Genomic DNA, 15,416 nt, shown 5'->3' with positions numbered 1-15,416 from the left:
CTGGAATAAAAATGGACAGGTTTCTGGGAGATATCCAAAAGCTGACACTTTCTCCAAGGAGTTCAGAAAATTAAATATACATTTCTGTCGCATCTTCTGTATGTTCTAATATGTTCCTCCTTTCGGTACTGTCATTTTCATTTAATGTTTTCACTTCGGGGGTTGTGGGGGTATCAAGCTGAATCCAGAGTTTAGGTAGATTCTTTGTTGCGGTAATGGCAGTAAATGTTTTATGGCGATTTGATGAAGAAGTCATGGCCCTGATCACTTAATTCAATGGGAGTATTTCCACTGAATTCCTTGGGTGCTGTATCAGGAACTATTTACGTGAAAATTTGAGCTACTGGCCTTTTGCTTGTGAAGTTGCACCGTGTCGGCAGCAAATAACCCAAGACAGACAACAGCCTTGTAACTTTAAAACAAACAACTGAATCCCAACTTCATTGTGTTTAACTCTGAATCAGGAGTTGGATTCCAGAGGCTGAGGGGAAAAGGTCGTAGTGAGTTTAATAGGGTAGGCTTAGGTTTTTAAACCTAAAAACGCCAAACCCTTATATTCTCATGCCCACTTCAGTCAGTTTTGTCTCTCCATAAGGAATCAGAAAGATAATTTCAGTCCTGATGCTGTTTAAGCTTTTGGTTGGTCGGGCTTTTTCCCCCCACATATACTTTGTGTCTAAATGTCAATGTGTTAACTTTAAAGATTATCAATGTAGAGCTTTTTCAAATAGTATCCAAAAGACACTCAAGTATGAAGATTTTTGACTCAGACAAAAATGAATGGGTAATTCATTTTAGTAGACTGGAGTCTTTGTTAGAGTAAAAGGCACAGTGGTTTCTTTTGATAGAGAGCACTAAGATATTTTGATGTTTTTGTACTTGATTGTGTGTCTACCGAGTAAATCCAATCCAAAGTTTGATCTTTCTAGAGAAGTAAGAGTATGAATTTGAAAAGTTGGTTCAAACGCAACTCTTCACGTTCTGAACAAATAAAGTCTGATCCCAGGAATACACAACACAACTAACTACAAAAGATAAGTAACCACTAGGTGACCTTTAAAAAGGTAAGAAATCAGAAAAGATTAACAGGAAGCACATTTTGAAGGTTATTACTGGATACACATCAGTTCATTTGACTTATCCTACTAATCTAAAAACTTGTAGCTAGTTACAATGCGAGACTAATTTTATTAAATATACTCAAAAATATAACATATATATAGCTGTGGTTATATCACCCGTTTAACTACATCAAACAATCTCTAGAAAGCCGATAAGGGTTGCATTGCCGAAGGACAATTCCGTGGCCATAAATGAATCTCCAGAATGTTCTGAATAACAGTCATCAGCTGCAGCAAAGTAAAGTTAGAAAAACAGAGTTCATTAAAGTAGGAAAGAAAAAACAAGCTCAGATCAATTACAGCTACTCTAGATGTCTCAGACACTTTTCTTGGCCATGGGAACATAATGTTTATGCAACAATATGTGCTTAGACACTATCCCATTGAATAAACACCTTATTGCACACATTGCAATTTACAAAGTCAGGCAATATAATATAACACCACTGTTATTAAATGGGGATAAACAGAAAAAGGAAGAGATATCTTTGCTTGAGCCCCAAGACTGAAAGGAAGAATGGTCCAACGGTTAGGACACAAGTCTGCCAGTTGAGAGAGCCAGGTTCCATGCCATGCTCTACCACACGCCTCCTGTATGACCCTGGGCAAGTCACTCAGGATATGTCTACACTGAGTATATCCACACTGCAATCGGGAGGTGTGATTGCAGCATGAGTAGACATACTCAAGCTAGCTTCGATCCAATAGCAATGAAGTTGCAGCAACACAGGAGGCTGCATGGGCTAGTCCTGCCCACCCAAGACCCGCGTTGCCACAGCATCACTGATATTGTTACTCAAGCTAGTATCTGCAATCACACCTCCCGACTGCAGAGTAGACTTATCCTTATTAGTCTGTGCCTCAATTCCCCATGACACCTCAGAGTTATTTGCAAGGAAAAATATACTGAGGCATTTGAGTACCTAAGATAGATACGACTGACAAACAAAGGTGGCAGTGAATCTTTGCAACAGAAACAAAACTAGAATGCATTTACAATTACATGATGTATCCTAAAAGATACAAAGATACAGATGAGCCTGGACCGAGTTATTAAAAAACCAAACACACACCAAACAAGACTGAATTGTTAATCGTAACACTACTTATACCATTTTGCACCTTTGAAGTAAGTGACAACCAAGAAACAGGACATATATCACCATATTTTATGTACACAAGAAGAAACATAGTAGTGGATGATTGATTAAATGGGATGCATGCCAGAGCAAAGAGGACAAAACTCTAGGTCAAAAGTTACTTGTTCCAATGCACTTTAAGTATTAAATTAACATTTGTCTTTGGCTGAACCCAATATCATTTAGCAGACAATCTACAGATTAATACTGAGTGATTTAAAAAAATCATTGGTGGTATAGATTGTGTTCCTTATCACTTTGTAACATGCAAATTATTGGGTTCAGCATGCAGCTTGCTTTTATAACACTATAATACAAGCTATTAACTACATGGTGGGAAACCTCACTTTTTATTAATAATTTTCCTTCAAGGACACATTGTCTAAGATAGTCTTTTCTTCTATAGATATGTTTTATGACACTTTTAAAATTAGATTTTCGACAAAAAGCTCCACAAATTAGGTTTTGATCTAACCACATGCCTGTTTAGTAAGAACACAGCAATATCAGCACAAGTCATTTTTCACTTGTTTCTATAATGTGACTGCTAAAGTTTATAAATACTTTAAGGATAAAGTCTCAGCCAGTATTCATCTAAACTGATTCATGTGTTCCAGTAATTTAAAAATTCAACTTTAAACTTCATTAAAATCAAGCAACTTAGTTTACATTTGTGCTTTACAGATCAAGAAGCCTTTATTTATCATGCTGAATAGAACGGAAAATACTTTCAACATTTAAAAGCTTTAAAGTTTATACAGATGGCAGAATAATTCACGAAGGTTGAAATAAATTAGGTCTCACTGACAATTTTAATCAGACCTCTTAACATCAAGGAAAGCTTTAATTTAAAGTGCCACTTATCAGAAGTGAAATTTCATCAGAAAAAGCTACTTTGCTGTCAGCCAGCAAATGACTTTTTTCAATTACTGTGCATGGAGCTCTAAAATGAGACATTAATTTGAAAAGTAAAAATGTAACACTCAACATGATATGGAACACACACTGCAAATGAGGAATGCAAATTAGACCTCCAGAAACATGAAAAATGTGTTGTACAAAAGGTTTAGGTTTCAAGAAAGAAAATATGATCATGCACCATGAAATCCAGGGGAACACATGCAGAATACAAATTCCAGCTACCCAAATAAACGGAATGCAGCCTTGTAAAATACACATTTATGTCCAACCAAGAAAATGGAGACCTTAAGCATTAGTTAGTGGGGAGCAAGTGTCCTTGTAATCAATTATTTCTTTGATTAATTTGTCACCTTCTATCTAGATGTATGCTTTTTAAACAAATTTTATTAATTTTATCAAAGATAGCTATTGATCATTTTGAACTTTTCAATTAGAAAAACACTGTTAAATACACATTTTATGTTTTCTAAAACTGAGAAATATGACAGCATTCAAGATGAAAATTGTGTGAAGCTCGCTAAATCAATATAGTTAAATTTTTCTTAATATGTAGGTTGCATTATTCTTCATTGAAGCACCATTTACTAGAATTAAGCCTATAGTTTCTGGCAGCTTTAAATGATTACGCTGTTCACTATCACAAACAGATGCAAGCCAGCATGAGGGATAATTTCTAGATGGCTGGCTAACATAAGATCCTGCAGTTCATATTACAAAGAGCAAGCAAGCAAGATAAATATCTTCGGTGGGTGGGATTTGAAGGACAAAGGTCATAATGGGGTCTGTAAGAGTAGTGACTAAAATACAGTATAATGCCATTAACTCTACAAAACAGCAGTTTATAATGTAGCATATTGTAAATTCTAGGAATGGAGTTTCAGGTCTATCCATATTTCTATGAATAATTTCTAAGAAAATTAATGGAGCCAAACCTCCGATACATGTAACAATACTGATACTGTACTTCCAGGTTGTCACTGGTACTTGACTGACTCCCATCACTTAACAGTCCCTTCACCATATTCATTTATTCCCCACTGATCCTGCAGCATTGCTGCTGATGTACCTTCAGTGAACTGGAAGCACAATACCACCACGAGCTGGGGTGGGATTCCCTTGCTTGTGTACACTCCTTCATGCCAGCGCCTAAGGATAAACAGCAGTGTAGCCACAGCAGCACAGGTAGTGGCAAGCGGAGACTCGGCAGAGGTGCGCAGAGTACATACCCACCTGTTTCTGGAGGGTATGTACCCTGTGTGACTCAGCCATGCTTCCACTGCCGCTACCCATGCTACCGCAGCTACACTGCTGTTTATACTCCTGCTAGCTTGATGAGGGCTAGCATGAGTATGTGTACACCAGCAGGGGAAATCACACACCTAGTTCATAGTGTAAACATAGCCTGAGTTGTGTGCTTTAAATCTCAGTCTGCCTCAAGCTGCTTTGGGGGGTTGGAGCCCACAAGTGAGTGGGGTCCTGGGAACGTCATGGACTGCCCAGAGGTCACTGATGCAGTTCAGCATTAAGGCAGGGAGGAAGTCATTGCTGAAAGGTAAACAGAGCAGGTACAGAGCAGGTTGGTGGCTGTTAGCTTGGTAAACTAGTATAGTTACCTAAAGACAGGACCAGATTTAGGGGCAGGCGACCCAGGTGACCACCTGGGGTGCTGGGATTGGGGAGTGCCGAGCTCAGGGTGCTCTTTTTGTAGATAGCAACAAAAGGGAAAATGTTTGAAGTAAAATGTTTCAGGTATTCCAGATGTAGATTCATTTTTCACTAACCTTCTAGAATGTTCTGGACCTTTGTAGAATCTTGTGGCCCCTTCCTGACTTTCTGAGAACTACATATTCCTTGAACCTCCTAGAATGTTGTCAGCCATGCCCTTGCAGGTGTATGGCATGAATAAATACATATTTACGGATCCTAGCATGCAAATTTATTGTATTATATGACAGATCAATCATGCATGCAAACTGTGCAAAGTCGTGAAATGGGCTAAAATGCAATAAAAAATAAGATATTCAAAAGTTTAACAAATGGGGAAGGGGGGACCCCACTAAAGATGCTCCTTGACTAGGACGCCATTTGGTCTAGGGCTGGCCCTGCCTAAAGATGTTGTGAACTCAGCCACTGACTTAACCTAACAGAAGAAACAAAACAAATATGCATTTCCAAAAGGTTCCACAGTACTATGGATCAGTATGTCTAAGGAGAAGCCAAGAATGTTTGACATCCACACGTATATTGTCAGCTTATTTGCCAAACAGCTGACAGCGTGTAGGACCATATTACTTCCCCTATGGACAGGATGAAGGTGAGTGTGTTCATGAAGAAAACTAAGGGAGCCATTTCCACTTTCTACAGAGGCGAGGGGGCTTTTCCATCCTCCACTTATCTCTTCGGGGCATATGAAGAAAAAAAGTAAGCAGAGCTAGGAGGCTAACTGAGCTTGCACAATTCACCCACCCTCAGAACTAGACTAGCTTCCAGGAAAATTCAGAGAGTTAATGCTACCTCAAGAAACACCAGCTGTTGTGTGCTCTGTGACTCCTTTCTGCAGAGCCGAAGAGCACAGATGGGAACACTGCATGCTGGCTGCCCAGATGGGAAGTGTTGGAAAATTCTTTTACAGAGCAACTTGACATTTGCGGGATTGGGTGCTGTGATTCCGGAGAATCCCTGGTCTCTCCTACTTTTTTTGAAGCTTAGGCCATCAGCACTCCTGCCCACTGTGAGTGATGGCAGAGAATGTGCCAACTCCACAGTGACAATTAAGTCTCTGATCTGGGTGTGTGTTTGATCCCTTCTGCACACTTGAGCAGAAGGCAAGCATTTGAGCTGTAATGTGGCTAAGACATTTCATTGTGGGTGACTGATGGGAATATGGAACACGTATTCCAAGCATAACATTTAGAACAGAGTCTTCATTCCATTCAAGGAACAGGATGACAGTAATAGCTCGATAAGTTCATTAATTGAAGCTACTTTCACATATTCCAAGACCAGAAGGGACCTGGGTAACCTCCTGTATGACACAGACCCATAGAACAGGCCCAAAATAATTCCTAGAGCACATTTTAGAAAAAACACCCAATTTTGACTTAAAAATTGCAATTAATGGAGAATCCATCACGAACCTTGGTAAATTGTTCCAATGGTTACTTACCCTCACAATTAAAAATGTACACCTTATTTCCACTCTGAAAATGTCTAGCTTCAACTTCCAGCCATTGGATCATGTTATATATCTTTCTCTGCCAGATTGAAGAGCCCAAATCAAATATTTGTTCCCCATGTAGGTACTTATAGACTAATCAAGTATCAGAGGGGTAGTTGTGTTAGTCTGTATCCACAAAAACAATGAGGAGTCTGGTGGCACCTTAAAGACCCAAATAAATGCCCAAATAAATCTGTTAGTCTTTAAAGTGCCACCAGCCTCCTCGTTGTTTTTATAGACTACTCAAGTCACCCCTTAATCTTCTCTTTCTTAAGCTAAATAGATTGAGCTCCTTGAGTCTATCACTATAAGGCATGTTTTCTAAACCTTTAATTATTCTCATGGCTCTTCTCTGAACCCTCTCCAATTTATCAACTTCTTTCTTGAATTGTGGACACCAGAATTGGATACATTATTCCAGCACACAGTGTTCTATTCCTACTCGAGAGATTCCCTTTTTATGCATCCAAGGATTGCATTAGTCTTTTTAGCCACAGCATCACACTGAGAGCTCATGTTCAGCTGATTATCAACCACAAGCCCCAGTTCTTTTTCATAGTCAGAGCTCCCATCCCATAAGTATGGCTTAGATTCTTTGTTCCCAGATGTTCACATTTAGCCATATTAAAACACATGGTTGACTTGTGCTCAGTTTACCAAGCAATCTGGATCGCTCTGAGTCAGTGACGTGTATTCTTCACTATTTACCACTCCCCACAATTTCTGGGTCACCTGCAAAACTTTAACACTGATGATTTTATTCTTTCTTTCAGGTCATTGATAAAAATGTTAAATACCATAGGACCCCAAATACATCCCTGGGGGATCCCACTACAAATGCTCGATGATGATTCCCCACTTACAATTACATTGAGACCTTTTAGTTAGCCAGTTTTTAGTCCATTTAATGTGTGCCATGTTGATTTTGTATCATTCTAGTTTGTTTTTTTAAATCAAAAAGTCATGGGGTACCAACTCAAAGACCTTAGAGAAGTCTATTACCGTCAACACTATTGCCTTTATCAGCCAAACTTCTAATCTCACCAAAAGCATGATAGGATCTATTTTCCATAAACCCATGTTGATGAGCATTAACTATATTACCCTCCTTTAATTCTGGTGTTTAAATCGAGTCCCACATCAGCTGCTCCATTATTTTGCCAGGATCCACGTCAGACTGACAAGCCTATAATTACCTGGGTCATCCCATTTACCCTTTTAAATATTGGAACATTAGCTTTCTTCCAGTCTTCTGGAACTTCCCAGTGTTCCAAGACATACTGAAAGTCAGCACTAACATCCAAGCAAGCTCCTCAGCCTGATCTTTTAAAGTTATTGGATGCAAGTCATCAGGACCTGCTGATCTAAAAATGTCACACTTCAGTACCTGCTGTTTAATACTCTCCCAAGATACTAGAGGAATAGCAAGTGTTATCATATATGCCGTGACCAAATACAGAAGAGAAATATTTATTGAGCATTTCTGCCTTTTCTGCTTTATTAATAATTCTACCATTTCCATACAGTAATGGATAATACCATTGTCAAGGTTCTTTTTCTCCTTAATACATTTTTTAAAAACCCCTACTTATTGTCCTTAACTCTGATGGCCATATATTTCTCCTTGTGTCCTTGCTTCCTTCATTAATTTTCTACATTTCCTAGCTTCTGATCTATATTCATTACTATCAACTTCCCTTTTCTTCCATTTGTTAGGACATGCAAGATAATTTTCTTCTGGGTTATCATCATCTTGAACAGGTAATGCCAGTCCCAGTCCCACTCCATCCATCCTAAATAGGTTATAAGCAGTGATTTTAACATTCCAGTCATGCGAATCATGGTTTCATACCAACTAGAGCTAATTTTTGCTCATAAATGAGCAATTACAGTTCCTCTTGTTTGTTACCAGGCTCCTAGCATTGGTGTAGGGGCAATTAAAGAATTTCTCCTCTTCATGTCCTTCGGATCCTCAACTAATTTTGTTCTCAACATTTAAATCTTGTGCTAAATGAGTGCTCTTATCTTCACTCTTTTTACCCTTCCCTTTTTGTTATTAGTTTAATGCTCTCCCGACTTTAGTCAGCCTGTTCCCAAACAGATTAGTTCCCCTTCTACTGAGGCAGAGACCATCCAAACTGTAAAGCCCCCTCTTCCCAGGGAAAGTGAACCAATGTTCCACAAAAACCAAAACTCTGCACCCTACACCACTTACCTAGTCAGAAGTACATTTCCAGATTCTTCTGCCTTCTTTTACTCATAGGACAAGAAGGCTCTCCAAGAAAATCACATGGACATTCTTCTTCTTCAGCATGCTTCCGCGTTCCCTGAAGTCATCTATTATCTGTGAGATATCCTGTGATGAAGTGTCATTAATGTCAATATGAACCATCACCAATGGATCCTTGTCCATCAACTTCAGAAGCCTATCCAATTTCAGAGCAACTTCTTGTGTCATGGCTCCAGACAAAGAGCACACCATCCTGTTGTCCACCTCTCCCTTGCAGAATGTTTTCAACTCTTCTGAATTTTGAATCCCTAATAAGGATCATCTGTCTTCCTTGGATGATTGGGGAACTCTTTGTGGGCAAGCTGGATTTTCTTACATCCACAGGTGTGTCCCATACGTCTCTCTATTCCTTTGGATTAAGAGACGTATCTTCCACAGTTTCCACATCAAGTACCTGGTATTGATTGGAAACTTCTAGCAGTGCAAAATTCTTCCTGATCCTCTTCTCTCTGGTGGCCACAGCATGCCTATCCTCATCTGTCTCCAGCCATGTAGAATGCAACTGTGACCTCTTGCCTCGATGGTTACCAACTGCCAAGCCTCTTTTCTTATCTCCTCTCTCTCTCTGACTGCTTGTCTGTAGTCTCCTTATAGTTCATAGATGTTAAAGTATGGTATTATGCCTTGAGGTACAGGAAAGACACGCTATTGCATCCAGCAAACAAATGAACATGTTTACTGGTTCTTTTTGAGCTAGTATCTGAAAATTGCTGTAATTTAGGAAGTTAATGCTCTGATTTTTCTTTTTTAAAATACAAGTCTACATCATAAAAATACCGTTGCAACTGACAGATTCCTGTGCTAGTCCTTGGCCTTATTAAATGGACAGAGTATCCTGCCAGAACACAAGCACAGAAATTGGCAGAGAGAGATGGTCCCTCTCTAGAACATAGTTAAGGCACAGAGTAAAAGGGCAGTATGGAAAAATATGCGCTGTCACTTCCCGTGCTATACTTTTTTCCTGAGGACAGCAGACTTCCATATCCAATACTGTGAGCCTGGCATCTTTCACAAACACTAATTCACTTTCAAAAAAGTCAGCTCGTCCTTGCTTTCATCTGTCATTTTACACACATTAAATGATGCTAAGATTAGAATTCTAAAGAAATAACTTGGCTATCTGCTACATCACTGCACGATTCTTTTAAAATGCAAATTCAACTCAAAGCTATTTCGCTAACATGAATTGTCTGAAAAATGACAATGTGTAGCCACTTCTGACCACGACTAACTTTTGTCTTTCTTTAACTAAAACACCTGTGAGTTTTCCTTTGCTTCCCTTAAAATCCTTTCGTAACCAAAATCTAACCAAGTTGTAAATAAGCTATTCAAATTGTTTAGGAATTAACTGAATTTGAAGAAGGATTATTTAGAAGCTTTATATAGTAATACAGCTTTGTTTTAAGCGGGAAGTCAACTCCTACCATACCTCTCCCTCATTAAAATTCCTTCTTCAGTGATAGTAACCTGTCCTACCAGATCACCTAAAGTACAGTCAGAACCTTGTGACACTCGGGTAGGTAACTCACTCAAGTAATTCCAAAAAGCATTTCACCTACTACTCTGATTTACTAATCTGCATATTGGACATTTTGTAAGCATTGCCTGCTAAACCCAGTGGGGGGAGATAGCTCAGTGGTTTGAGCATTGGCCTGCTAAACCCAGGGTTGTGAGTTCAATCCTTGAGGTGGCCATTTAGAGATCTGGGGCAAAAACTGGGGATTGGTCCTGCCTTTGAGCAGGGGGTTGGACTAGATGACCTCCTGAGGTCCCTCCCAACCCTGATATTCTATGATTCATTAGCGTCAAGCTTCAGCCCAGGGCTGCAAAGCTCTTTCCTGTTGCAACGTCCCAAGATTTGAAAGGGGACCAGACTGGTGCTGTCATGCAGAGATCACAAATCAGATTAAAGAAATTTAACTGGAGTCTGTGGTCTAAATGAGGAACGGGCATTTCCCCAACAGAAATTACTGGAATTCCATTACATAAGGGGGGGAAAGGCTAAAAACGTGACTGGACTGCTTTCTCAGTCAGAGCAGAACAAGAGCACACAGGAATGAGGCTTGAAGAAGATTGCTCATTTTACTGGGTTATTTAGGTGTTGGCAAAATTGAGTTTGAACCTCCAAAACAACCGACCACCACCAGTTACCAAACTGTACTCCACAATGTTATTTTTTTTTAAAATTAAAGCTTCCAGGGGAACACTCAGTCCTTCCTCTCACTTTCCCCTTATAAAGGTAAGTCGGAAGCAATACAGATAGAACTGATACTTAAAGGTCCAATCTGTGAGAGTCTTCATGATTTGACTTCAAGACACTAACTGTAAATCCTGTGTGGAAACTATGGGGCAGATCCTCAGCCCTAGCTAAGTCCCTTATGTGCTGCTCCACTTCTATACCATCTCTCCCCCTATTTATGAGGCATAATTTGTCTAGCAATCCTGGGTTCCTACGGGCCTATTCCAGCGGGTATAAACTAGAACAGCTTCCTTATTGCAGAAGGCAGGAAGGTAGTTTAGAGACACATTTAGCACCCCACCGTGCCCAGCATGAGCATGCTAATCCCATTCATATAAGTGGGAGTTCTGCACACATCTGAAGGTAAAAGTAGGCCTTAAGAGTGCAATTTGGCTAAGTGCTAATATCCAATAAATTCAATTTGGTTAAGTGGTAACAATTTATATAAAATACTGTGGAGGGGGGCACCAACAAGAGAGGGGAAATAGTTAAAGGGGTGTTGCTGACAGAAGTAAGCTGAATTTAAAATGGGAAAAGTTAGGCTATATATCAGGGAAAACTTTTCCTGACAATGAGAGCTATTTGTCTGTGGAACAGTCTGCAAAGAACAGTGATGGAAACCTCATTGTTCTGAAAGGTTTCGAAGTAGCAGCCGTGTTAGTCTGTATCTGCAAAAAGAACAGGAGTACTTATGGCACCTTAGAGGCTAACAAATTTATTTCAGAGTAACAGCCGTGTTAGTCTGTATTCGCAAAAAGAAAAGGAGTACTTGTGGCACCTTAGAGACTAACCAATTTATTTGAGCATAAGCTTTCGTGAGCTACAGCTCACTTCATCGGATGCATACTGTGGAAAATACAGAAGATGTTTTTATACACAAAAATCATGAAAAAATTGGTGTTTATCACTACAAAAGGTTTTCTCTCCCCCCACCCCACTCTCCTGCTGGTAATAGCTTATGTAAAGTGATCACCCTCCTTACAATGTGTATGATAATCAAGGTGGGCCATTTCCAGCACAAATCCAGGGTTTAACAAGAACGTCTGAGGAACCGGGGGGGGGGGGGGGGGGGGAAGGGGGGGAGAGGAGTGTAGGAAAAAACAAGGGGAAATAGGTTACCTTGCATAGATAAAGGATTATAGTGTGAGAGATGAAGGGAGGAGGGAGGAGGATTATAATAAAACAATGCTTGAGGGCTAAAAAGAGTGTATTAGGGAAAAACTGCTTTGTATGGTTAATTATGTAATACTGGTTTAATACACGTGTTATTACCATGTCACTACAGCAATGCACAGTTATCTTGAAAAAATCTCTTCCTAGTATCTCTGTATGTTGTTACTAACACCCCCTCTCCACCTCCAAACTATTATAATCATCAGTGCTTAACTTTTTAAATTGCATTATATCTGTCTCAAAACCCCATGCACAACCATAAGCAATTCCAAAGCATGGAGTGCTCAAAATAGACTGAATTTAAACGTGCAGTTTAAAGTCATAATAAAATAGGTGTGCATTTCACAATACTTCTTTTCTATCATACTGCTGAGCCATAGCATCCCAGCTTCTACTTTATTACACTTTATCCAAGCCATTTGTGAGTAATCTAGCCTAGTAGTCAACATTTCAGCATGCTTGCATGTACTAGCCAGTCTGGAATACATTTTTTCAGATGCTGCTCTCTATCTGCTCTACAATACCATTTTAGATTTGAATTTTCAGGACTGCTAAGATGAAGTGAAAAAATGATGTCTTGTGAAAGATCTCATTTCTTCGTCATGAAAACTAGGAGTTGTTTCAAATGGGAAGAATTCCATAAGAAAAATGCAGTTATATAGGAATTTAAGTTTTCCATCCAGTTTAACAAGTTACAGATTGATTATTGTATCTGGCAAGCATAAACTGCATAAGAAAGTGAAAAATCACATTTTCCTATGAGAACATTTGATTCAAGTTTATAGTGTACATAGCTGATTTGAATTAACATGAAAAGGCAGAAAATGTTTTAAAAATCTTGCCACTTCTAGAGGTTGTCTGAAACAGATTAAATCCTTCTCCATAGGACATAAACTGCTTCCCCACTAAGAAGAGGAAGGAAACTTCTCCCATACTGTTTCTACAGCAGCAGCAGGTTCCCAGCGCTTGGGAAGGATTTTCAGGCCTTGTTCACAATCATCAGCCAGACAGAGCACAACACTGAATGGTATTCTCTTTAAAGGCTGTCAAATGCCATTTCTTAAATATTTCAGGAAAAGGGGCATTAGTGAGTGACTCTGAACATAATTAACATCACAGAACTTTAAGCTCCTAATAGTCAGGCCTTGGAACTGAACCCAAGTCTCTCAAATGGCGGAGCAGAGCAATACTGATGTATGGTTAAAGTTTTAGAACTTAACAACCGCCTTTGTCCTCTTATCCCCTTGTTTATAACTCCACCTTGGAATCTTGAATAAAAAATTTACTTAAAAAGAAATCTTCCATCATTCAGACATACTTGTCAATGTAGGTTTGTTTATGAACATTACACTGCAAACCTTGACTTAGAATAAGAGAGCAATGAAGGAACATCATTCCAGAAGAAAAACACAGTGCATGCACTTTGTAAGATATCTAAAGATTAAACAGGTGTTGGGACTATCAATTTCCAGAGGATAGCTAAGTGAAATTGTAAACACCACAGTGTGAAACTCAATAGAGAACTAGTGAAATCCATTCTGATTTACACAGTTAGAAGACATTTTTCAAACTGTGATTATACTGCATCAGTTCTGGAATATGACCATTTAAATTATAGTGTTTACGCATAATTGAGTGCTGTGTGTTCCACTGAACCCTTGAAAGTCTGATAACTTAATTCAATTAGCACAAAAGCAGGAAGGAAACAGAAGCCGAAGTGTTAATGTTTCATGTCAGCACAATTTCTTGTAGGATTTTAAACACTGGGTTCATCAGAATTATTATTTCATCATCACATTACAGAGATAAATATTTCAACTAAAGACGGATCATAGTTATTTAAAAAAAATCAGCAATCTGGATTCTATACAATCTCTCACAGATAATATTAACTGAAGTAAATTTTCACATACCAGTTGTGAACCATCAGCTTCTGTACAGCCAGTAGGGCATTATAGCGAACTTGCTGGTCTTCGTGATGCATGTGGTTCATTACTAGCTGTTTACCACCAAGCTGCTCAATCACTCTGAAAAAGACACACATTTTAGAATATCTTGCAATTACTTCAACCTCTGCCTGTTAACGATCAGATAATCCTAACTGCTTAGTACCAAGGGATTCAAACAGCAGGTTTATGAATCACACAGTGAATGGTAAATGCCATCAGTTTTCTAGGGGATCTGTCAAGGTTCCTTCCCCACTCTGAACTATAGGGTACAAGATGTGGGGACGTGCATGAAAGACCCCCTAAGCTTATTCTTACCAGCTTAAGTTAAAACTTCCCCAAGGTACAAACTTTGCCTTGTCCTTGAACCGTATGCTGTCACCACCAAGCGTTTTAAACAAAGAACACGGAAAGAGACCACTTGGAGACGTCTTCCCCCAAAATAGCCCCCCCCCCCCCCCCCAGCCTACATCCCCTTTCCTGGGGAAGGCTTGATAATAATCTTCACCAACTGGTACAGGTGAACACAGACCCAAACCCTTGGATCTTAAGAACAATGAAAAATCAATCAGGTTCTTAAAAGAAGAATTTTAATTAAGAAAAGGTAAAAGAATCACCTCTGTAAAAATCAGGATGGTAAATATCCTTACAGGGTAATCAGATTCAAAACATAAGGTTTTGCCTAGAGGGATTCTCTAAGTTACAAAAAGTCACAAAAACAGGAAGATACATTCCATCCAGCACAGCTTATTTTACCAGCCATTAAACAAAAGGAAATCTAACGCATTTCTAGCTAGATTACTTACTAACTTAACAGGAGTTGTAAGGCTGCATTCCTGATCTGTTCCCGGCAAAAAGCATCACACAGACTGACAAACCCTTTGTTCCTGCCCCTACCCCCCCACCCCCAGATTTGAAAGAATCTTTTCCCCTCGTTGGTCATTTTGGGTCAGGTGCCAGCGAGGTTATCTTAGCTTCTTAACCTTTACAGGTGAAAGGGTTTTGCCTGTGGCCAGGAGGGATTTTATAGCACTGTATACAGAAGGTGGTTACCCTTCCCTTTATATTTATGACAGGATCCATATTATTTCATATTCACTACATACGTGATGATTCCCTGTATTTCTAAGCATACATGTATACACACTCATTGCTTCTTCTTAAATAAGAAAGTACTACTACTACAAAAATCCCAAACACCACCGCGAAAAAAAGCAAACTAATCCTAAACTGACCTCTGAAGGGATACTGCTGAGTACTGTGTGAACAAGGCTAAAAGCTCTGACCACAACCCGAGTCTATAACCAATTTTGGTCCCAACCCCCAGCAATTACCAACCCAAAAAGAGGCTCCCCAACACAGAGTGTACA

General features: G+C 39.3%; 1 protein-coding gene across 9 annotated transcripts in view; it reads right to left on the bottom strand.

The window, feature by feature from the left end:
* The window catches only part of ATP6V1H (ATPase H+ transporting V1 subunit H), an 84,373-nt gene that overhangs the window by 4,762 nt on the left and 64,195 nt on the right, over positions 1-15,416 (bottom strand). For all 9 annotated transcript variants that reach the window (XM_043539626.1, XM_037892618.2, XM_043539627.1 and 6 more), the window contains one exon: positions 14,014-14,127. In XM_043539626.1, coding sequence (XP_043395561.1) covers positions 14,014-14,127 — 114 coding nt within the window. The remainder of the gene's footprint in view (positions 1-14,013; positions 14,128-15,416) is intronic.

Source organism: Chelonia mydas, chromosome 2 (assembly GCF_015237465.2).
Source record: "Chelonia mydas isolate rCheMyd1 chromosome 2, rCheMyd1.pri.v2, whole genome shotgun sequence".
In the NCBI taxonomy this organism is placed as follows: Eukaryota; Metazoa; Chordata; order Testudines; family Cheloniidae; genus Chelonia; species Chelonia mydas.
The sequence above is the reverse complement of the archived record's forward strand: the minus strand, read 5'-3'. Positions and strand labels throughout refer to the sequence as shown.